This window comes from Eulemur rufifrons, chromosome 7 (assembly GCF_041146395.1).
Source record: "Eulemur rufifrons isolate Redbay chromosome 7, OSU_ERuf_1, whole genome shotgun sequence".
Taxonomy (NCBI): Eukaryota; Metazoa; Chordata; class Mammalia; order Primates; family Lemuridae; genus Eulemur; species Eulemur rufifrons.
The window spans coordinates 100,976,461-100,999,755 of record NC_090989.1 but is presented as its reverse complement, the minus strand read 5'-3'; the positions used below and the strand labels follow the sequence as shown (position 1 = coordinate 100,999,755).

Below are 23,295 nucleotides of genomic sequence, written 5' to 3'. Positions count from 1 at the left end.
GCCTGTAAAAACTCTTCTTGAAATGTTTGAAATTAATTGTGAATTTGCAGTGGTTTCATTTTCAAAGGTTTATTTTTAGTGCTAACATTGTTATATGATAGTTTTGTGAGTATTAAATGAGTTTAAGTAGGCCTAGAAGTGTGTTATGCATGTATATGTATGTGTGTATATATGATTTGTGTTTATAATCAATCTTAGCATTTTGGGGTTGTGATTAAAATGGCATGCTTATCCAACATAACTAGTATTAGTATTCCTTGGTTATTTGGTTGCAGATGCTACAAGCTGGCAAATATACCATGCGTGGTTTATAAATTTCTTCACTTTTACAGACCCATTGTAAATTTTCTGCCCAAATTTCAAACACTACAGAGTGATTGCCAATAGCACTACCATCTCCCCAATCTCAAAGATTACATACCTTTAGTACACCAGTCACCTATTGGTGGTCGATGTGAATCCATAAGAATTACGATGTGCAGAGTATTAATAGATTCCTCAGAAACCATGTTGCATGGTTAGAGGTTATACCCTAGAGCCACTGTCCTCCTGCACTAGTCACTGGCAGATCTCCATATGAAGCTCAAGACTTCACATGTTGTAAGTGTTCTGTTTGCCATCTCCTCACTTTCCTTTCTTGTACCACCCTCTTTGTTCACCTCTTCAGAACCCCTTGTCCTACCTTATTCCCAGGGTTTAGCACCCACACAGTCCTGATCTTCCTGTCCGTTCCTCGTCCTGCATTTTTCCTTTGTCCAAATTCATCAATTCTACTGGGTCCTGCTCTTGTACAGAATAATAAACTCACCTCTGCTAAAGTGCTACTTTTATCCAGAGATTGTATTAGCATTTTAGTACACACTGTATCTTAATTCAGAAGAAAGGACAGAAATTAAATGGGAAGACTTGCCTAAGAAAATATAATTAGTTGTAAAGTTAGAACTTAGAGCACTAATTTTCAGTCACTTTGTCTGTAAAGAGAGGTGGACTTTCCTATTATATTGCAACTTTATGACTTAAGGTATTGTGTTTTTCATGAAAAACACTGTTATTAATAGTAGAATCAAATTAATGATTAATATTATTACTTTGTTCCTATAGCTGATTTCCCTCACAGTTGCTGAGGAGTAAGCTAAAATATGTATCTGATTTCCCATTTGTTCATTCCTCTTTTTCTTTGTTTATTCTCTACCCTGCTTCTTATCATATTTGAATGGCTCTCTATATATATCAGTTTAATCTAGCAAATCTGAGGATTGGTATGATTTACTTTATTGATATCTTAACATATTGGAAATAGGTTAAAATGTGAGAACTTTTCTCCATTTTTTAAAGAGTATGATCATTATTGATGTGAGATTTCCAACAGAAAGATTTTCTACCCTTTTTTCTTAAAGTAGAATTTTTTAAATGAAATTATTGGGCTATCTCAGCAGAATATTTTAATTGAAAATATACATATATATAGCTATGCATACAATTCATAGCTCTGACTTACTCTCATGTAATTTTTATAACATTGTCAAACAGATTTCAGGCCTGTCCAAAGTCAGCAACAATAATAAATTAAACCATACAATAATCATATTCCTTGATATACCTTGACCAACTGTATTTCAATGTACAAAACCCTCACAGGGCCCAGCCTATTTTAATAATAAAGATAATGTGGTATTTAGAGTTTGTTTTGATTAAAAGCCAAGAAACTTATTTCTGTTTCTTTGAGGGAAAAAGTGAAATGAGGAAAAAGTATTGTCAGAATGACTGATCAGGTAGAGAGGAGATTATAATTACAGATTTCAGAGTATAGTTTGGGATGTATATATGTTGCTTCTTAAATGATAGCTTGAGGAATGGAGATTATTCATCCATTTAATTTGGGATCTCCATGGTTGAGTTTTGTTCCCTGGACAGTTAGATTTTCCCCTTGTCATTCAAACTCTTAAATATATGTACTCACCCTTGGTTCTTTAAAGTCGCTGAAAAGTTGCCTTCTGTATTAGTCAATCATCCTTTATTTTCCCTTTTGATTTTTCTGTCATCAGTGACACCTGAGTACTTTTCCAGACTATATTCATTGACCAAAAAAGAAAACAAAAAAAAACTTGGCATCAACATGTTTTAGTCATTTAGACCATTATCTTCTTATGTGGCAATTTTTTGGTAGAGTTCACATTAGTGTGGCTCAATTTTTGGCTCTAAAATCAGAAGAAATAAAGATTTGCAATAGCAGTATCTATTTGTGATAAATAACATTTTTATAACTTGATCAGTTCCCAAAATCTATTTTTTAAGTTGATTTAAGTAATAGGCAATGGTTTTCTTAAGTGTTGTGCCTATCAGACTAATATTTAGAAAGTCTCTAATTTTAGTAATCATTTATATTTCAACTTATTCCCAAAATTGAATTTCATTATATATAATACTTTACATACTAAATTCAACATAAAGTGGTAGGAGCAAAGTTTCTACTAAGAATCAGTTTTATATGAAATGAAAATAACTTTGAATAATCACAGCAATTTTTAAAAAAATCAAAGTTGGATAACTTACACTACCTGGTATCAAGACTTACTATATAAAATTACAGTAATCAAGACAATAGATTACTGTAAGGGTGGACATATAGATAAATGGAACAGGTTAGAGAGACCAGAAATTGACCCTCATATATATGGTCAATTAATTTTCAAGAAAACTATCAAGGTAATTCAGTCAGGAAAGTCTTCTCAACAAATGGTGCTGAAAAACTGGATATCCTTATGTGGGGGGAAAAGAAAACATTGACCCATCACACATAATTAGCTTGAGTCAGCAGAGTTGTACAGCAGAAGCATTCTAAGCCCATAAGAATTAGCTTGAAATGTATTTTATAAACCTAAATAGAAAGGCTAAAACTATAAAACCTCTAGAAGAAAATATAGGAGAAAATTTTTGCAGCCTTGAGTTAGGCAAAAATTTCTTGGATATGACACAAAACCTACAAACTTTTTAAATTAAAAAGTTTTGCCCTTTGTAAGACACCATTAAGAAACAAAAAGGCAAGTCACAGAATGGGAGAAAATATTGGTAATACATATTAACAAAGGATATATATTCAGTATATATAAAAATCTCCTGTGATACAATAAGACAAACAACCAATTAAAAAATGGACAAAAGATTTAAGCACACACCTCAGAAAAGAATGAATAGCCTAATTATATGGAAAAAATATGTCATTAGTCATCAGGGAAGTATAAATTAAAATAGCAATGGGATATTACAATACACCAATTAGAATGGCTACAATTTAAAGTCTGATAATGACAAATGTTAGTAAAGGTGCAGAACAACCAATGGTCTTACACACTGCTGCTGGGAATATAAAATAGAAATACAACCACTTTGGAAAACAGTTTGGCAGTTTCTTATAAAATTAAACATATACCTACCATACAACCCAGCCATTCCAATATTAGGGTGATATTCACTATCCAAGAGAAATGAAAACATATATCCAGACAAAGACTTGTACATGAATGTTACAGCAACCTTATTCTCAGAAGCCAAAACTGGAAACAACCCAAATGTGGATCAACAGGTGAATGGGTTAAAAAATTGCAGATATTCATATAATAGAATTTTACCAGCATTAAAGGAACAAACTACAGATGCACCCAACAACATGAATTTATCTTAAAAACATTGTGCTGAGTGAAAGACATCAGATATGAAAGAATATACTATTTATATGAAATTCTAGAAAATGCAGGCTAAAGTGACAGAAAGCATATCTGTGATTGTCTGGGATCAGGGTAAAGAAAGAGATTGACTGCAGACAAGCAAGAGAAAATTTTTGGTGGCAATGGAAATGTTCTATGTCTTGATTGCTATGGTGGTCACACAGGTTTAACATTTGTCAAAACTTACGAAATTATAAACTTTAATGAGTACAGTTATTATAGATAAATTATACTTCAGTAAAGCTAATTTTAAGTATTTAGTGCTTTCTTTAACCCTTATGATTTTATATGCTGCCTCTCATTAACAGTATAACAAAATACGCTGCTTTTAGGAGAGAGAAATTAATATCTTCTCCCATCTGCTACCATCCTCCCTAGCCCATCTCTGTTTAAAAGATCAAAATTGTATATAAAAGTGTTAAGTACGTAAAATAAGCACATACAATCATGACTATTAATCATGTAAGGTGCTCAGGGATGCAAAGCCTAAGGAGCCACCTAATGCAATGCGAAGCATATAGAATTTGAAGTACAAAGACTTGGTTTCATGTTCCAACTCTAGCTCTTATGGTACGTCTTAAACTTAAAAATGGGGGTATTATTTATTACCAAAAATAATAACTTTTTAGGATCAAATGAAAGATGTGAAGGCACTTTGCAGTCACCACAAATCCCTGTCCTGTCTAGTCATAACTATTTGCAAATAAAAGTTCTAAATAAGGATTAGTTCCATTTTGCCCATGGACTGTGAGAGGGCAAAAACTATGTTACTTTCAGCTAGAAATCTCCAACATCTACGTAGCACCTGGCATAAGTATATGTTGAATTCTTAATAATTAATTTCAATTCCTATTTCTGAACCCCAGTATTTTTGTCAGTATGTTCAGAGAAATTAAGGCACATGGGACCACAGACTATTTTCTCTAAGCTTATGAGCCCAAAAACAATATGCTTATAAGAAGAGGTATCAGAACTCATAACTTTATACAGACTAATATTCAAATACAAATATGTTAGGTATCTATTTGCTTCTGGCATCATAAAGGAACGGATCTCATAAGACTTGGGCCTAGGCTGTTTACTTTTCCTGGCATAACAAGTCCTCTGGTTCAGTGAATCAAGTCCTTGTAGAATTCAGCCTCACTGCTTCTAATCCATGTAGGGCTTTCTATTAAAGATGAAAACTAATAAAGAAGTAGCCATGAGAAGAAATATAAGATTAAATCCAGCCAACCTTCTCTATACCTTGAGAAGTTGATAGTTCAGAACTTTTGTTTTTTGGCAGAAGACTCCTGAATATACTCCACACTTCCTTTTTTTTTTTTTTTTTTTTTTTTATTTCAGCTCATTATGGGGGTACAAAAGTTCAGGTTATATATATTGCCCATGTCCCCCCACCCCCCAAGTCTGAGCTTCAAGTGTGTCCATTCCCTAGACAGTGCACATCGCACTCATCATGTAGGTATGCACCCATCCCCTCCCCCCACCCCATCCCCCCCAGTCAGAACTTCAAGCGTGTCCATTCCCCAGGCAGTGCGCATCGCACTCATCAAGTAGGTATACACCCATCCCTTCCCCCCAGCCCCCACCTCTGTCCGATACCCAATTGGTGTTACCCCAGTCCCATGGTAGCAGGGGGAGGCTGCAGCTGTGTAACACAATGGTGACTGGGCTGGCATCAGCATCAGCACTGGTAGTTTTTTCCCAATAAGTTTTATTTCATTAACCTTAATGCCACACATGGACACCTTCTCTAGATAGTGGGTGGCCAGACATAAAAACTTGCAAACAAAGGCAAGGACATTACTAGGATGGTGCAAGAAGAGAGTTGAAGATTTGTTTTTATCTCTTTTGCACCTAGGAATGAGCATAGCCAGTGCTTTGGGGGGAATATAAGGAGACTACATCTTGTTACCTTCTATGGAGTAGAGAACTAAGTGGATATGTTGACTCTCGATTCAATATTTATTTCTGAAAAATCTGTCTTTTCATTTTACTCTCATCCTCTAATAAACTGATGCATCCACTTTTCAAAATATAAGATTCTGGAGTTATCATATGTACTTATAAGCATATTTTTGGATTAATGGTTCTGTCTTCCTATACTCTTCATTTCCATCTCATTGATTCTCAAGTTTCAACACAATTTTTTTTAAATAAAGATTTAAACATGAGACAATAATCCTAGGTAAAAAAACTAAAGGATTTTGAAATTTCAAAACTATTCATACTATTTTTAGTAGTTCTACTCTTACAAATATTTATAATATTCAGTTCCTATTAATATTCCTATTTTTCTCTCTAATTTGTTATAAGCAGTATAACTTTAATACAATAATGTATTACATATTTATTATGAGAAATCACAGCAGTATCTTTATATTTGAACCTAAACTTCAATATGAATTTGTAGATCTTATTTTTATATTAATGTCTATATTTTGTAATATATGTGGTATATATATGTTTATTATAGATACATTTGACTACATTTATATATTCACTGAGATTTATATAGAGGCATTAAAAAAACAGGCATAGTCAGTCATGGATATTCGTTATATATAAAGGTTATTGGGGATGCAAAGATATAAAAGATAGAAGAAGCTAGTAATTGCCTTTAAGATCAGAGCACAAAGCATTAGTTTGGATTTTACAAGGCCAGCCAGCAACAAAAGAGCAGTAATTTATGAGCTCAGCGTAAAAGAATAGCATAATTGCATTAAAAATTAATGCTAATGAACACTAAAATGGGGAAGGTGGTTATGATGAAAGTTTGTATTCATCTTCTCTGGTTTGAATGATGGCTAGTGGCTTGATTAATGGCTTAATTTCTATCAATTAGCGGGGAAAAATCTCCTGCGAGACAAGGGTAAATTGAGCATTGAATTACATATCTTGCTTTTGTGTGCTAAGAAAAAAGAGCTGCGTATCTCTGATATTAGCCACAGTGACAAATGTGGTGTGCCCGGCGATGTCTGCATTAGCTCTCCTGACAGGCGAGTTGTGTGTGGTTATGGGGTGTTTGGAGATGGCTGGCAGACAGCATTCACCGCGAGTTCCTTAGAAACATCCAACTCTTCCATCTACAGAATTTTAATTAGAGTCAATAAGGATTCTAGAATTAAAATGGACAGCAAACGGCAACTACAGAGTCTATATTCTGACCTATTAATCTGGTATACCTCAAATTATATGCCTTTTCTCTACCCTGTTAAAATAAGAACACTTACAGTACCTTTAGTTTTGCTGGAATTATTATTTCTTGCCACTCCATTAAAGTGGATTTAACTACCCATGTTGACTACATTTGCAATAAGCATAAGGCAATAGTCTGTGTTGTTGGACTACATGGTGGTTGTTGGTTTTCACAGAAACCATTCTAGTTTTTGGTAACAATTGCTGCACAGTAAATAAAAAACAACTCTAAAGTGACAATTTCCTACTTAGATTGTTAGCAAGCTTGAAGGGAAAAATGCTAGGTTTTGTAGAAACTATTTTTTTATTCATTTATAAATGTTTTTAGAATGTGATATATATAATTCTCTAAAAACTATTTTCAAATATGAAAGATTTTGAAAATATGTCTGTAATCTAGCTCAAGATAATACCAGAGGAATAAGATAATATAAATGATATCTCCTCTACAAATTGTCTTTTACTGAATGAATAAACATTAAAATGCAAAATCAGAACAATACCAAGAGCACTTATTATTTCAGTAAATAGATGGGATGGGAGAAAAAATGTGTTGCTTGGTAGGAGTGGGTAGAGAATTTATTTGGGAAATAAGTAAATAAATACAATGGATCACAATTCAGGATCCCAGCTCCACCACCATCTAGCCATGTGACCTTGGCCAGGTTATTTATCAGCCTCAGTTTTTCATCTCTACAATGAAAATAACAGTATTATCTCTCAGAGTAGTTAAATGAGGTAATCCATGTGAAGCACTCAGGGCAGTGCCTTAAATGTAAGTTTCTGTTGTTGCTATTACTACTTCTGCTACCAGAATAGCTCATCTGACCTTTTAAACACTAATTTAAATGAAAAATTAGCCTCTATGACCTTCCCCACTGGAAAGGTATTACAAATATTGACGATCAAAACAAAGATTTCTGCGGATATGCAGACATTAGACTAAAACACGTCTGCTTTAAAACATGGTTTCTATCACATAACTACCATTTTGGGTAGTTCATGTTATAAGACATTCATTTGTTAGGAAGTGACAGAACCTCCCATCTTTTTACTCACTGGAGCCTGGGTAACCAACCATGTGTCAGCAAAATACTGCTTCCCACCCACAGCATTCAGTGAGTCCGAGTGGGCTCTGGTGTCCTGGGTGATAACATTCAGCTGGGCTTTGTGTGTCTTCTCAGAGATATGCACAGGCCTGTCCTCCACTGCTTCCATTCCCTGTCCCCTCTTCTGATCATTTTCACAGTCCTGCCACACCTCAGGTATACCACAAGATGTGTGCACTAAAGCCAGTTACTACCTCTGGCAGGACTCCAAAATGTTGCCAACTTTGAACCATACTGTCAGAAATGTAGAGGTTTACATACAAACTTTTTAGCCAACTTACATGTCTTTAGTACTAGTATTAAATTAACACTTTTGAAGTGTTACTAGTAACAGTTCATTTATTAAGTGCTTTTAAAGCTTCCTTAGCCCTATGCTGAGCACAGGTGTCGTCTCCCAGATTGTCATGGCTTGCTCCTTCACATCTTTCTTGTCGAAGTATCACATGTCAGGGAGTTCTTCCCTGGTTACTCCATCTGAAATAGTTTCCCTTGCTTCTTCCTAGCCCCTTACCCTTCTCTATTTTCTTTGATATTATAGTTTATTTACTTTTTTATTATTCATCTCCCCCATTAAAACTCAAGCCTCATAAGGGAAGAAACTCTTATTTTGTATTCATTGTTCCACACTAATATGGAACAATGCTGGTACATTGAATGTGCTCAAATATTTGAAAAGAGGAGGAGAGGGAGGGAAGAAAGAACGGAGGGTGGTAGTCTCCCAATCATCTTATGATGTTTAGGCTTTTATTATCCCCATGTCACAGATGAGAAAACTTAAGCCAAAACAGCTTGAGCCACTTGTCCAAAGCCATACAGCTAGTAAGTAGCTGAGACAGGGTTTAACCCAGACAGCCTGAACCCAGAGCCCTTAAAACTAACCACTTAAAGACTTTTAATTTTTTAAGTTACAAAAACTGATTATAATTTGACATTTCCCCCATGAATTTTATTTTTTAACAGTTATCTTAATGCCCTTTGATTTTCAGTTATTCAACAAATGTTCATTGACTACTTACTAAATAATAGAGCAGACTCCACTAAGTTCTGGAGGTAACACAAAGAAGTATGTCCCCTGTAGCTGGGGAGATGAAGCTTTTACTCACGAAGAGATTAAAATCAGTGCAAGGCAGCATATGCTAAGAGCCAAATGAATTATGGAAGAGGCCCCTTTTCTCACAGGTGGCAAGGGAAGGCATCGTCAAAAGGTGGGCATTAGGCATGGTCTTACATACAGGAAGGACTCAGAAAAGGTGAGAGCATTCCAGGTGAGAGGAGCTGAATGAAGCAGTCAGTGTGGATTTTGTTTTTAATAAAGCCGAGCCCAATTCACTTGCACTTATTGAAATATTTAAAGGAAATATTTAATAGAAATTCTTCACTGGTACAGTCACATTAAAGTTATTCCTGATATGGTAAGCAGTTTAATATAAGGTGAGTTTGTCTTGGATCCCATCCAAGGGGGTTGTTATTAGAGACACTTTAAGGAGCCTCATTGACATATATAACTTGATACTATGCCATAAGCTTCCAGAAGACTAAATAGGCAAGCCCTATTCCACTTAAGAAGTTTTCTCATTTTAAAAATTATTTCTGGATATCAGTCCTGGAAATTTTTCCCAGGGATTTTGGTCTTATGAACAACCTAAAAACATTGAATTTGGAAAGATTTCTTCTAATGAATGCTTTGCATGCATTTTAAAGGAAACATTTAAAATGTACTGTTTTGAAAGGGAAAAAATACTATGTTTGGTTAAAATTTGTCTTGATGAGAAATTGCCTGAAAAGCTTTAGAATCCCAAGTACAGGATGATTTGTTTGTTTACAAATATTATTGAATAGCCAGCTTTACCATACAAGCTTGTTTGCTTTTTTATTTGCTATTTTCATTCTTGTAAAGCATTACCTTTCAAAGGTTGAGTTTTTTAGTATCTATCTTGCACCATAAAAAGGAATTTCATGGATGTTTCCATTCTTAATTAAAATTTGAGTCAATTTAATATGCAAATAAGATAATTTTTTGTATTCATGTATTTGTAACAATACATTAGTTTATAATTTTTTTCCTGGAAGAGCAATATAAGTAACTTAGTAACTGTGGGGCCAACTGACCCAAATTCTTTGTAACATAAAATGCATTTTAACTTTGGAGAAATTCATAAAACATTAATATTCAAAATCAATCAGTTGAAGTTGCCAGTTATCCTGTGAGCACATCTTGGGCAATAGTGCCATCTGCTGTTCACAGCCTGGCATTGCTATTAGAGAAGATTGGTTTATGTTTGTAATCTATTAAACGTAAATGCAATATAGACTAAAATTATCCTTTATTTTGTTTAGCAAAGCCCATCACTTCAAAATTTGGAGGGTTTTTATTATCTTTTCAAATGAAAGGTTTATATTGGACCATGTCATCTTTATTTACTAATTTTAAATTTGTATACCATTTCATAATATTTTAAAAGAAAACTCTGTAAATGTTATAATATGTGATGTTGGTTCTAATATAACTTGAAGTAGCAGGAGGGCCTAAATTTTATAACATAACACCAACAATAACTAAGAAAATATTTGACTTTAATTTTTCATCACAAAAGGAACAAAACGATTTTCCATACAGTGAGTTAGTATTGATTTTTGTGCTATGTAGTGACTTGGCTTTCTGGTTCCATTATTTTTCATTTTACTATGAAATATATATCCCTTCAACTGACATCTGACTAACAATATATGGAAGTCATTTTATTTACCAGTAATGTGTTTATTTAAAAAAATTGTCAAGTGCTAATGGATTTTTTCATGTTTACCATGTTAATGTTTTAAAATATCCTATTATTTTGATTCTCCCAGTAATTTTATTATTTGTCTTTATTTTTACCTCTTGGCACTGCATATAAACAATAACTAGTTTTAAGTCACATTTTTTCCAATCTTAAAATTAATACAGGATATTTAAATGACAAGTTGATATGAGTAACTTAAATTGAATTGAAAACAATGTGATATATGTTATTCATGTATTTTATTCTGCTTCCTAAAATGACAGGGTTATACACAAAACATACATTTGTGGACACTGATATCAGAATTTTGAATATGATGTAATTTAAAACGTTTTTATGTTTCTTTTCAGACAGCATAGAGCTAAGCTAGTATAAAGCTGAAAATGTAAATCTCCTATGAATCTTTCAAATTTTAATTTAAATATCACTCTCACAACCCATAAAGCTGAAAATGTAAATCTCCTATGAATCTTTCAAATTTTAATTTAAATATCACTCTCACAACCCATAAAATGGTTCTCACATTGAAAGATAAAAGCTGTGTCGCTTTATTTTCCTATTGTAAGTAAAGCAAACTGGCTTTCTCCTATCTGCCTGTCACTTTGTTAGTTCTGAAGATAATGTTCTGTTTTTCTCCAGTCTTTCTCCCTTCTTTCCTTTATAATTTCTCCAATGGTATTTTGTTAAGTATATTGGTCCTTTAGCAGGCTTCTATGTAATACTTTTATTTGTATTAGGAGCTGTTTGTATTTCCAAATTTAAAGCTACAAATACAACAAGCTTTAAACATCAAGTAACTGTGAGTTCACCTCTGACATTTAATACTAATGATGTGCTTTGCAAATCCAAATGAGAGAATATGTTAGAGAAAAAAAAAAAACCAAAGAGTCCAACAATTGATACATATGAGACATCATCCTGAAGTCATAAATAATGTATTTTGGTTGGGAAATAATCCTACTGAAACTAATTAAGACCTGTACAAATAAATGTTGTTTTCATATGTACATTAAAGTTGGATCACCTGGAATGGTACCCATTGTGACTTTTCTCTGCCCTATTAACACTATTATACATGTAATTAATTTAAAAATTATTCACTGGTATGGGATGTGTTAATAATTAGCTATGCAAAGAATCTTCTTTCATTTCACATGTTCAATTAGTAGTACGTTAAAGCTTTTATTCTAAAGCATGTGGAACTATCTGCTCTTCCATGACACTCTGATAGTGCTTGCTTTTATGTAGGAAAATGTATTCTTCCAAAAATGGGAGTGTTGGCTGTGATGGCTGCTACTTCCAAACATTCCATGCATGATTTCTCACATGAGAAAAGACTGGTTACAGCTGTCAGGCGAACATCTTTGGAAGAGCGATCTTTCCTATAAATAAACTGGTGGTCACACAAGACTATGTAATTATAAATTGTGATGAGCCAAAAGTTGAGCCAAAGATTTTGTCAGACAATACCAATTTTATTGAATTTATGAAACCAAATTTCTCTTCATGTTTTTTGTATTTATCTCTACAGCAACATTTAAAGTTTTCAGGTTAGAGCTACTGGGATATAAAAATTATTTTGATACATGTAACTCCACTTTGTTGTCAAACCATTTTTGTAGTTGTTTCTTAGAAAATAAATCTAGCTATTATCTATGAAGTCTCCAAATTTTTAAGTTCCGTAGCTGAGTATAAAATGGCTCCTAATTCAACTATATATTCATATCAGCTTAAAGCAAGAGTTTATACAGCAAGGGTGTGAACCATAATGTTAAATTTTTTCTGCCTAGCTAGCATGTGAAACTGCTAAAATACAAAAATACATAATACAAAAATATGAAATGACACATGCATTAGCTGTTTATTAAAGTACTGTTAAAGCAAAAAACTAGAAATAACTCAATTAACCATTAATAGAGCATTAGTGAAAAAAATTACCATAAAGCTACAAAATAGAGTATGATGCAATTATAAAATAGAATAAAGAACTCTCTAAGCTGCTATGGAGTGATAGTGAAGACATATTAAGTAAAGAAAAGGTACTATACATAGGAATATGTTATGTGCTAAATTTGTGTAAGCAAGAAGAGAATATGCACTCTTATATTTTTGGAAATAAACAATGGAAGGATAAACCCAAACCCAATAAAAATGGTAACCTATGGACTGGGGGAGAACTAGGGGCATAGGATAGGAAAGGAAGCCTCCTTGTTATTAATAGTAATATTTGTCTTGTTATTTTGAAACTAATAGATACTCACATATTAGAAAAACCAAATATGTACTTTGATCATATCATTAAGGCCTAAGATTTTTAGAGTAAAAGAAACAATGTGCAAATATAAAAGACTTTAAAAATCATACAATCTTTAATTTGGTTGGTAGTATCAGCATGAACTCATTAATTTTTTGTTTCTAAAAATATGTATTTAATATCCCACACACTGAAAAGTTTCAGAAACAATGACAATCCAGTAACAGTGAATTCCACTGGTGCCCAAATTGTTGTCTGTAAATATCATTGCCCCACTAAAAGGAGTCTGGGCTGTTTGGAGAAATATCTAATTTCAGTTCTGGGACAAGAGCTGTACAAGATAATGCTGGAACATCTTATCATATCTTAAGTACTAGGGATCATGTCAAAAGGATGCAGGAGCCAACTTGAAGAGACTCCCACTACCCAAAGGTGAAAAAATTTAAGCATCAAAATAGAAAAATTACTACCATGGACTGAAGTACATTAAATATATAAATATTCATGAATTCATAATGGCCATCTTTGGTCACCTTTGAACCAAAATTGATAAAGAGAAAGAATCAAACATTTATTGTAACTTTCCTCTACAGGCTACATTTCACAGTCGCCAAATGGTCAATGAGGAAACATTCTTCATTATAGCAGGATCAGAGCTAATAAATACAGGAATAATTATAGAATTAGAAAATCACCATTTTATAACCTTTAATGGTATAAAGGATCTAAGCAACAAACGATGTTGATAAATTACTTGAATGAAAGATTGATGAAGAACTTTGTAAAGGGGTCAGGCTAACTCACTGTGGACCCACCTAGCAATCTTAACATCACTAAAAGCAGGAGAAGTGCATCCCGATGTGATGTGATAGGAATTGCACAGAACCACCTATGGCATATTCTTGACCAAAAAAAATTAAACCTAACTATAATCAAGCCTCTCGGTCTAATTACTGTTTTACACAAAATATGGGTGATAGAGGAACATGTTAAATGACACCATGAGGATACAATCAGCTGGATCTGGAATGTGGAAATTTTTACAGGATAAATGATTCAAGATCTTCAATTAATAAATGGCAGTGAAAGAGAAGAGTGATGGATTGTAAGTGATAAGAAAGAGACTTAAGATACTTATCAATCACGAGCAATGTGTGGACCTTGTTTGGATCCTTTTTCAAACAAACCAACTATAGGAAGACAGACTTTTTTTAGACAATCAGTAAAAATTAAACATGAACTATGTGAATGAAAGGAGTTATCAATAATATTTTTAGGTGTGAAAATGGTATTGTAGTTAAGTTGTTTTTTTCTAATTGTTATCTGTTGGAGATGCGTACTAAAATACTTAGGGGCAACATAGTATGATCTGAGATTTACTTTTTTTTTTTTTTTTTTTGAGACTGGGTCTCACTGTGTCAAATGGGCTAGAGCGCAGTGGCATTATCGTCATCATAGTTCACAGCAACCTCAAGCTCGTGGGCTCAAGCAGTCCTCCTGCCTCAGCCTTCCGAGTAGCTGGAACTACAGGCATGTGCCACCGCACCCCGCTAATTTTTCTATTTTTTGTAAAGATGATGTCTCACTCTTGCTCAGGCTGGTCTCGAACTCCAGGCCTCAAGTGATCCTATGTATCCACTGCCCAAAGTGCTGGGATTACAGGCATGAGCCACTGCACCCAGCCTGGAATTTATTTTTATATACTCTAAGTCCACCCAGAAAAATTGAGGTGGGGATAGATAGATTGAATATAATAAGAATAATAGAAAGTGAATGATTGTAGAAGCTGAGTGATGAGTACAGGAGGATTCACTGTGATCTTACTCCTTTTATTAATATATGAATTTTCATAATAAAATGTTAAATAAAAGTTTAAAAGAGGCCTCCCACCAGATTAGCACAGATTAGCTAGGATCATTATAGCAGTGCCTTCTCAGCAATGGTTTAGGTTTGGGGTAAGAGTCTTATTTTGTAGGAATGTTACATTTATGGATCTCAAGGGGAAAAAGTTTCTTGCTATAGCTTATCTATAATGTCCTTTAATCCAGTTAAATATCATATTAGTAACATTTCTTCATAGAAAGAAAGAACATTGTTTAGGTATAGTGCTGTTAACAAGCCTACACCAAAATACACTGACATTATACCCTCTTTTTTAGACCAAGCCACCCTGGTAGAACAAGTAAAAAGAGTAAAAGAAATCGAAGCTATTGAAAGTGATTCTTTTGTTCAGCAGTCATTCAGATCAAGTAAAGAAGTCAAAAAGGTAAGTTTTCATCCAGGAATTATGAATAAACTTTTGGTTCCAACTGAAGAGATGCTTTATTAATGGATTTTACTTAAATGTAAGTGCTGCTTCTAATAGATGAAAGAGAGCAAGAAAGTGTCAGACATGTTATTGAGAGAGAGAATTAATCAGTGAGAATTACCTCAAAGTTAACTTGTATATAAAAAATGTACTGTAAAAATGTATCTGATGTCATTTTTTATTTTAAAATTCACCGAGAAGACAAATTAAGATGTCAACATGATGGTTCTTTAACAATAATATGCATTTCATGAACATATACAGTTTTCTTGTCAATTGTATACATCTACTTTTTGAAGTGACTTGCTAGAGAAAAGTTAGAAAAGAGCTTTAATGATAAAACTAATATCTCCATTCTTTACCCAGATGGTTATCACTTATTCAACTCTAGTAAAAGGAGCTTTGATTGACGTTTTAGTTCTGTTGAATATTTCATGTATTCTTTCATTTATTAGTAGGCCTACTTTTAGGAATTATGTCCCTTGGGTAGGAAAAGTTATTCTAGAAAATACAGGTATTTAATAACCTTCATATAACAAAGACTTGGTTATAGTTATCACTTATTCTAAAATACTGTACATCTGTAAATGTATTCATGGCTGTATAATATCCTGCTGATGTAGCCTGCTGAATGTATCATAATTCACTTATTTTCCCACTGATATTAGATATTTAAGTAGTTGTAAGTTCAGAGATGTTACATACATGTTTATTATCTTCTTAAAAAATTTTTTCAAGATGGAGTTATTTGTTAAAGGTTAACATTGTTTATTTTAACAGATTCCCAAAGTCACTCTTCAAAAACATTGTACCAAGTCAAATTCCACCTAAAAGTGCAAGGAGATATCTGCCTCTCCTTCTGTAGTTAACACCAAATCCTATCAGACTTTTTCATGTTTACTGACCTAATAGGTGAAAATGGATCTGTTGTTTCCATTAGCACTTCTTTTCTTATTAGTGAGATAAAAGTCTTTTCAATTACCATGTACTTTAAAAAATAAGTCATTCAGGAAAAATGTATTGAGCCTATGCTACATGCCAGGCACAGGACTAGATATGCCTTGGATAATCCACGGTCCCTGCATTGTCATTTTGTTGATTTCTTTTGACGATTTATAGTTTGCTACCACAAAGCCTAAAAAAGTAAAGCTGTGAAATGGACATTTATAAATACAATTGCCTATTTTATTTAATATCTTACTCCTATATATTGTAAGGCCATTCATATATCCTAATAGAATTACTGTAACTTATTTTAAAATTCAGTTTCCTAATATTTGTTTTCTGAAATTCACCCTGACTTCTCAGTTTTCCTTGGACTCTCTGATGATAAACTAATACTTTCTTTCTGTGGAAATGCTTATTCCTCCATAGTCAATACACTGGGTTTTCTTTTAAACAACTTTTTCCCATTTGGTACTAATTATTAATATTTCTCTTTAAACTTATTTTTAATTAAATGCCTCTCCTCCAAAAAAGAATGCGTTGAAAGGTAGGAAGTGGTGCCAGCAGGAGAATTTGCTAAAAAGCCTCAGGAGATGGCATTTACCCTGGCGAATGTACAATAATCTAAAGTCTTAGCCCTCTATCACTGTACTTTTATTAGTCACTACACTTTGAAATGATCAGAAGAGCAGTGATGGACTAACAATGAATAAATTCACACTCTACTGAAATATCAAACAGAAGGACAGTTTATTACTTTAGAAAGTGATATCCCTTTTTAGATTCTAAAATGTCTGTGTCTGCAATATAAGGTAAGGATTCAGGATGCCCAAGAAGCTGAATTATTTATCAGGAGATTACTTAGCAAAGGGAGGTAAATTATCTTGAGGACGATTTCATCCAGATCATGGAGAAATATGATGGATTATCCCTAATACATAGCAAGGATTGAAGGATAAATTACCCATGACCCTAGTTTCAACATTTTTTTCTCCTGAACAGTTCTTCATACTTTGGTATAAAGTTCGTGTCTCTGAAAAAGACCTTTTTGTGCTAGTCACCCCTTCAGTTGGTACAGTCTTTCTTTAGCTGTGTTAATTCTACTAATTAAGCGAGGGAGCTGTTACCAGAAAAGTGGCTATTACCAATGACATGCTAGGCACTATATCTCCTGCAACACATATTGATTTAGCTAGTTTAATTCTCTGAAATTATATTTCTCTTGTCTGAATAGAGAATCTGATAGCCCCTGATAGATCATTAACTTTAGAAACTAAGATACAGCTTATTTTCAAACTGTTATGCAAACTAAGCTTAGTGTCAGTTATTCAACCCTAATATTATTATGTCTTGCACATACCCACTTGTGTTCAAAAGGAGAGTAAATAACTCTATGCAATATGGTCTTTTGTTCTTACACTTGGAAGTACATTTTAAAAAGTATTTAATAATTTTTCCAAACCTCACCACCAGGTGGCAGTGCTACTCAAAGCCAGATGTTTGATAGTGGCCATGTTGAGATTTTGTTTACCTCTTATAGTTTTCTTCACTTAAATAAAGAAGCAATTAGTGGTTCTTTCCACAAATTTTTAAATTACTCATTATTAAATAATTGCTTCCACGTGCTTATCCTAACCTGAGAGCTTCACCTTATTAAATGAGTGTAAGTACTTCTTAAAGAAAATATTAGTATACTATGTAGTAAAAAACAGAATGAGATTACTTGGTTTATATAATGGAATATTTTCTGTGCTACCTGAAGAAGTGGGATCCACATCTTTGGCAACGAGAATAATAGTACTCCGCATCTTTTCAAGGCAGTTAAACGTGCGCAGCCAATCCCCTACTAAGCCCTATCACAGAATTGCTGCAATACACAGAATAACATGCTCATGCAGTCTCTGTAAGGCAATATAGACTACCAAAAATCCATGTCCTCACCCTCTTGAATTAGCATACTTCCCACTTTCCCCTATGCAGAATATTGGACTTTACTGTTAACTGTCTTCAGTTTTATAAAGGGTCAATAGAATATCACTTAGGGCCGTGAGCCTTCTATGCTCAGTGTGTGGGAGACATACAAATGTTTGAGACCTGAGAGAAAAAATGTTGGCTTCAAAATGTTAATATAAGAAGAAAGCTGCCAAATCGAATTTAATAAATATCTTTAAATGTCTATAAAAATTAGCATTATGATTAACATTAATTGTTAGATTTGATATTCATGAATATCTCCACGCTTGACAATAATTTGTAGAATAGATTTCTCTTACTTTGCAAGAATTCCTGAACACATATGACAACTGCCCAGATATCTAGCCTTCAAGGCCCATTTGTCTGCAAGAGTATAAATCTCTCCTATGGATGCAGACCAGCTTCTGTTAGCATAAAAATTAAAAATTAGAGTATTTTTAGTTTAATAAAATATTTTACATGCCTTAAGAAAAGTGCATCTTCACATCATCACCTCTGAAATAGCTCAGAATTTGTCTCTTCTCAACTCTCCACGGCCACCACCCTCATCAATGTCATCTCACTCTTTAGCTATTGTGGTAGCCGACTCATTGTTCTTCTTGTTTTTCATTTTGCATTTCTGTGGTCTAGGACCCACACAGCTGCCAGAAAAATCTTTTTCAAGAACTAATTAGGGCCGGGCGCGGTGGCTCACGCCTGTAATCCTAGCTCTCTGGGAGGCCGAGGTGGGCGGATCGTTTGAGCTCAGGAGTTCGAGACCAGCCTGAGCAAGAGCGAGACCCCATCTCTACTAAAAATAGAAAGAAATTATATGGACAGCTAAAAATATATATAGAAAAAATTAGCCGGGCATGGTGGTGCATGCCTGTAGTCCCAGCAACTCGGGAGGCTGAGACAGGAGGATCGCTTGAGCTCAGGAGTTTGAGGTTGCTGTGAGCTAGGCTGACGCCACGGCACTCACTCTAGCCTGGGCAACAGAGTGAGACTCTGTCTCAAAAAAAAAAAAAAAAAAAAAAAGAACTAATTAGATTTCTACCACCTAACATCACACAATAGCTGGTACCAAACTTACCTTCCCACCATAGACAACTATAGAATTTGACAAGATATGTGAGGCATTGTGTTCAAGCGTAGAACAATAGGCAGTGCAGGATCCTTGAGAGAAGGGAAACAAAAGGCCAGCGCAGCAATTACCCTGGCTTTCTGCCTGGGAGCACTTTCTGGCTATGGGGCTGGGAGGTAATACCCAAGCAGAGTGGTGGTATGGCTCAGTTAAGGAAGAAATGACTCAAGTTCTGGGCTGCAATGTCCAGCTGCCCCTTTTGCTTACTGTATACCAGCTCCTCTGGCCTTATTTCTGATCTTCAAAATACACCAAGCTCTTCTCTCCTAGGATCTTTGTAACTCATGGTTCCTCTGGCCGAAGTAGTCTTCTTTTTCCTCTTCACATGCCCAGCTCCTTCTCATTCTTCAGGTCATAAATTTCACCTCCTGCGAGATGCTGTCCCTAGCCACCCAATGTAAAGTAGATGTTTCCCCTCCCTGATCTTTTCCCCTCCCTGATCCCCATCATTCTGTATATCAGCACTTTATTCATTCCTTTATGTCACATGCTACTGAGTACCCAGTGCTTAGCAAGTAGTAGTGCTCAATAAATACTGGTTATATAGGTGGATCTCCAATTCTAAAACAAATTAATCTAAGAAACAATTAACCAATTCTTACATATCTTATTCCCTAGACATTTTCCCAATGATATCTGTTTTGTGCTTCATTCAGAGAGGCGGATATTCAGAAGTAGATAAGTCAAAAGAAAATGGAAATTGAAAAACAATAGGTATAGAACGAATATCTGTACAAAAAGACTACATAGTAGAATTCATCTCCCATTCATCTATTTTTTATTGTTTTACCTTTTAATTTCAGCTTCTTATCTAATCCATTTTATATTATCCCTGCAACCCTGCTGCTAATCAGTCACTTCCCTGGCCACCTTCTTTCTCAGGGAAGAAGATATTGAAATTTACCTGAGTAAGCACTAAGTAAATTTTACTGATTAAGGAGCCTTCAAGGCAGGAATAATGAATGATTTATTAGTCTTTGGTCACCAACACTTAGTACGTTGCATGGCACATGGTGAATACTCAGTAAATGTGGGGAAAATTGAGTGTCTTCAGTTTGCAAGATGGTATAAGAAATCCTAGAGTTTTATTTTTTGCCAAAGATATGATGTGCCGGCCGGGCGCGGTGGCTCACGCCTGTAATCCTAGCACTCTGGGAGGCCGAGGTGGGCGGATCGTTTGAGCTCAGGAGTTCGAGACCAGCCTGAGCAAGAGCGAGACCCCATCTCTACTAAAAATAGAAAGAAATTATATGGACAGCTAAAAATATATATAGAAAAAATTAGCCGGGCATGGTGGTGCATGCCTGTAGTCCCAGCTACTCGGGAGGCTGAGACAGGAGGATCACTTGAGCTCAGGAGTTTGAGGTTGCTGTGAGCTAGGCTGACGCCATGGCACTCACTCTAGCCTGGGCAACAGAGTGAGACTCTGTCTCAGAAAAAAAAAAAAAAGATATGACGTGCCTTTTTTTTAAACTTTTATTTTTTAAATGTTTTGAGTAACCTTAAAAGATAACCTTTGAATCCATCAACTGATGAATGGGTAAATAAAATGTGGTAAATATCATACAATTGAACATTATTTGGAAATAAAGAATGTGAAGTACTGATACATACTACAACACGGATGACCCTTAAAAACATTATGCTAAGTAAAAAAAATAGTCATAAAAGACCACATATTGTACAATTCCTTTTGTAGGAAATGTCCAGAATAGGCAAATCCATACAGAAAGTAGATTAGTGGTTGCCTAGGAAGGTTGGGAGAAATGGGAGTGATTGCTAATGGGTATGGAGTTTTGGAGAGGATGATAAAAATGTTCTAAAGCTGGTTCTGGTAATAGTTGCACAACTTTGTGGATATGCTAAAAGCCATTGAATTATATACTTTAAATGGGTAAATTGTATGGTATGTGAATTCTATCTCAATAAGGCTATTATTTTAAAAAAAAAAAATAAGGTAACCTTTGAATTCACTTTTTATACCTAAAGAGGCCAACTAAATCCTAGAGATTTGTTGCAAGCTTATTTTGATTAATAGAATTTTGATATATGAAATACATATATTTCAATAGTATAGACTCATAAGCAGCAATACCTTAAGAAAAATGTGTTGATCATAAGAAATGATAAACATTTCTCCAACTTTTTGTATTTGTTTGTTGTAGAAATAATTATTTCTCATTCAGTATTGAAGGTTCTTTTTGAGATGGGTATCATCTCAAAGGAAACTAACTGAACAATTATTATTCAAAATCAGAAATATTATTAATGCAAAATTCTAATTTTGTTAAAATTAACATGTGTTGTGTCTTTCAGTCAGTGGAACCTAGTGAAGTGAAACATGCAACTTCAGCATCAGGACCAGCAGCAGCAGTTGCTGATTCACCCAGTATTGAGAAAGAAATAGATGCTAGCAGCATCCCCACTGCTATCAAGTACCAAGATGACAATTCTCTGGCCCATCCAAATGTAAGATCCTTAAACCTTAAGAATGTCCATTGTCATCACCTAAGAGCACATTTAGGAATGACATTAATCGGGTGTCGGGCAGATGTGGGTGGGGGGCAAGGGAGGGATGTATACACACATAATGAGTGCGATGCGCACCATCTAGGGATGGACACACTTGAAGCTCTGACTCGGGGTGGGGGAGGGGAAGCAAGGGCAATATACGTAACCTAAACTTTTGTACTTCCATAATGTGCTGACAAAAAAAAAAAAAAGAATGTCCATTGAAGTCTAGTTAACTGAAATTAATTCAAACTTTTGCCCTTTTGTGCTGACACCAAGAAGACCATTGGAGGAAACAGCTTCATGTGTTCCTACTTGCCAAAAAGAGGCAGCTGGCCCTGTTACATATATTTGAATCCAGTATGGTCCAACACATATTGCCTGACTTCTAGAAGTATTTCTGTGGTTAAGAAAAATAGGCAAAGAGAAGAGTTTTTTAAAAAATCTGGGACTAAAAGTTCTAATTCTGGCTTAGCTCTAGCTTGTTCATTGACTCTGAACACATCACTAACATCATATTTTGCTGTCTTCTGTGAAATGGTGTAATTCCACAGTCTCAGAAAAGTTGTAGGAAATTAACTTCACACAAATACAAGGTGCAAAACAATTAACCAATGGTGCTGATGCTAGTTAGCCCTTTTACTCTAAGACTTTTCTGAGCATTATTAATTCCAAATAGAAGGTCTTTAATCAAGAAGACATCAAAAGTTAAACCGTATCCAAATCTTGTACTGAGAGATGCATTCTATAAAGGTAATTTGTATCATATTAGGTCAGATCTAAGTTAACGGCAGACAGTAACATTTTTCCTTTTTCTTTTCTTATTCCAGTTATTTGTTGAGAAAGCTGAGGCTGAAGAAAAGTGGTTCAAGAGGTTAATTGCACTCCGACAAGAAAGACTAATGGGCAGTCCTGTAGCCTAAGAAATATGCATGTGGTTGAGAGTAACATTGGAAATTTAGGTTTTTAAATCCCAATATTAACTTTTTACTCATAAAAAGGATTTAGTTGATTATATTAAAAGGTAATCTCATTTCATTCTTCTCTCATATAGGCTTGAATATTCGTTGATTTGAACTAAATCATACATTGTAAATAAAATTAGTATAAAATTTAAGAATGCATGGAAATGTTATACTGTTAATAAAGCTAATCATTAAAAAGTCAGTATTAAAATAAATGGTACACAGTAGTGTTTCTTAGTGCAATTAAAAAAATGTCATGTAGTCATTTAAAGACACAATTTTGAGTAATCATGCATATATAAGAATCAAATTATATGTTGTAAATATGAAATTTCATCTTCCATGTACTATGAAACCATTTTTAAATCTTTTATTTCACCTTACTGCAAATTTTTAGGCACAG

General features: G+C 34.3%; 1 protein-coding gene across 1 annotated transcript in view; it reads left to right on the top strand.

Annotated features, from left to right (window-relative positions):
• The window catches only part of RSRC1 (arginine and serine rich coiled-coil 1), a 401,178-nt gene extending 378,229 nt beyond the window's left edge, over positions 1–22,949 (top strand). The window contains exons 8-10 of the mRNA XM_069472003.1: positions 15,226–15,332; positions 21,733–21,885; positions 22,758–22,949. Coding sequence (XP_069328104.1) covers positions 15,226–15,332; positions 21,733–21,885; positions 22,758–22,850 — 353 coding nt within the window. The 3' untranslated portion in view covers positions 22,851–22,949. The remainder of the gene's footprint in view (positions 1–15,225; positions 15,333–21,732; positions 21,886–22,757) is intronic.
• The last annotated feature ends 346 nt before the right edge of the window (positions 22,950–23,295 follow it).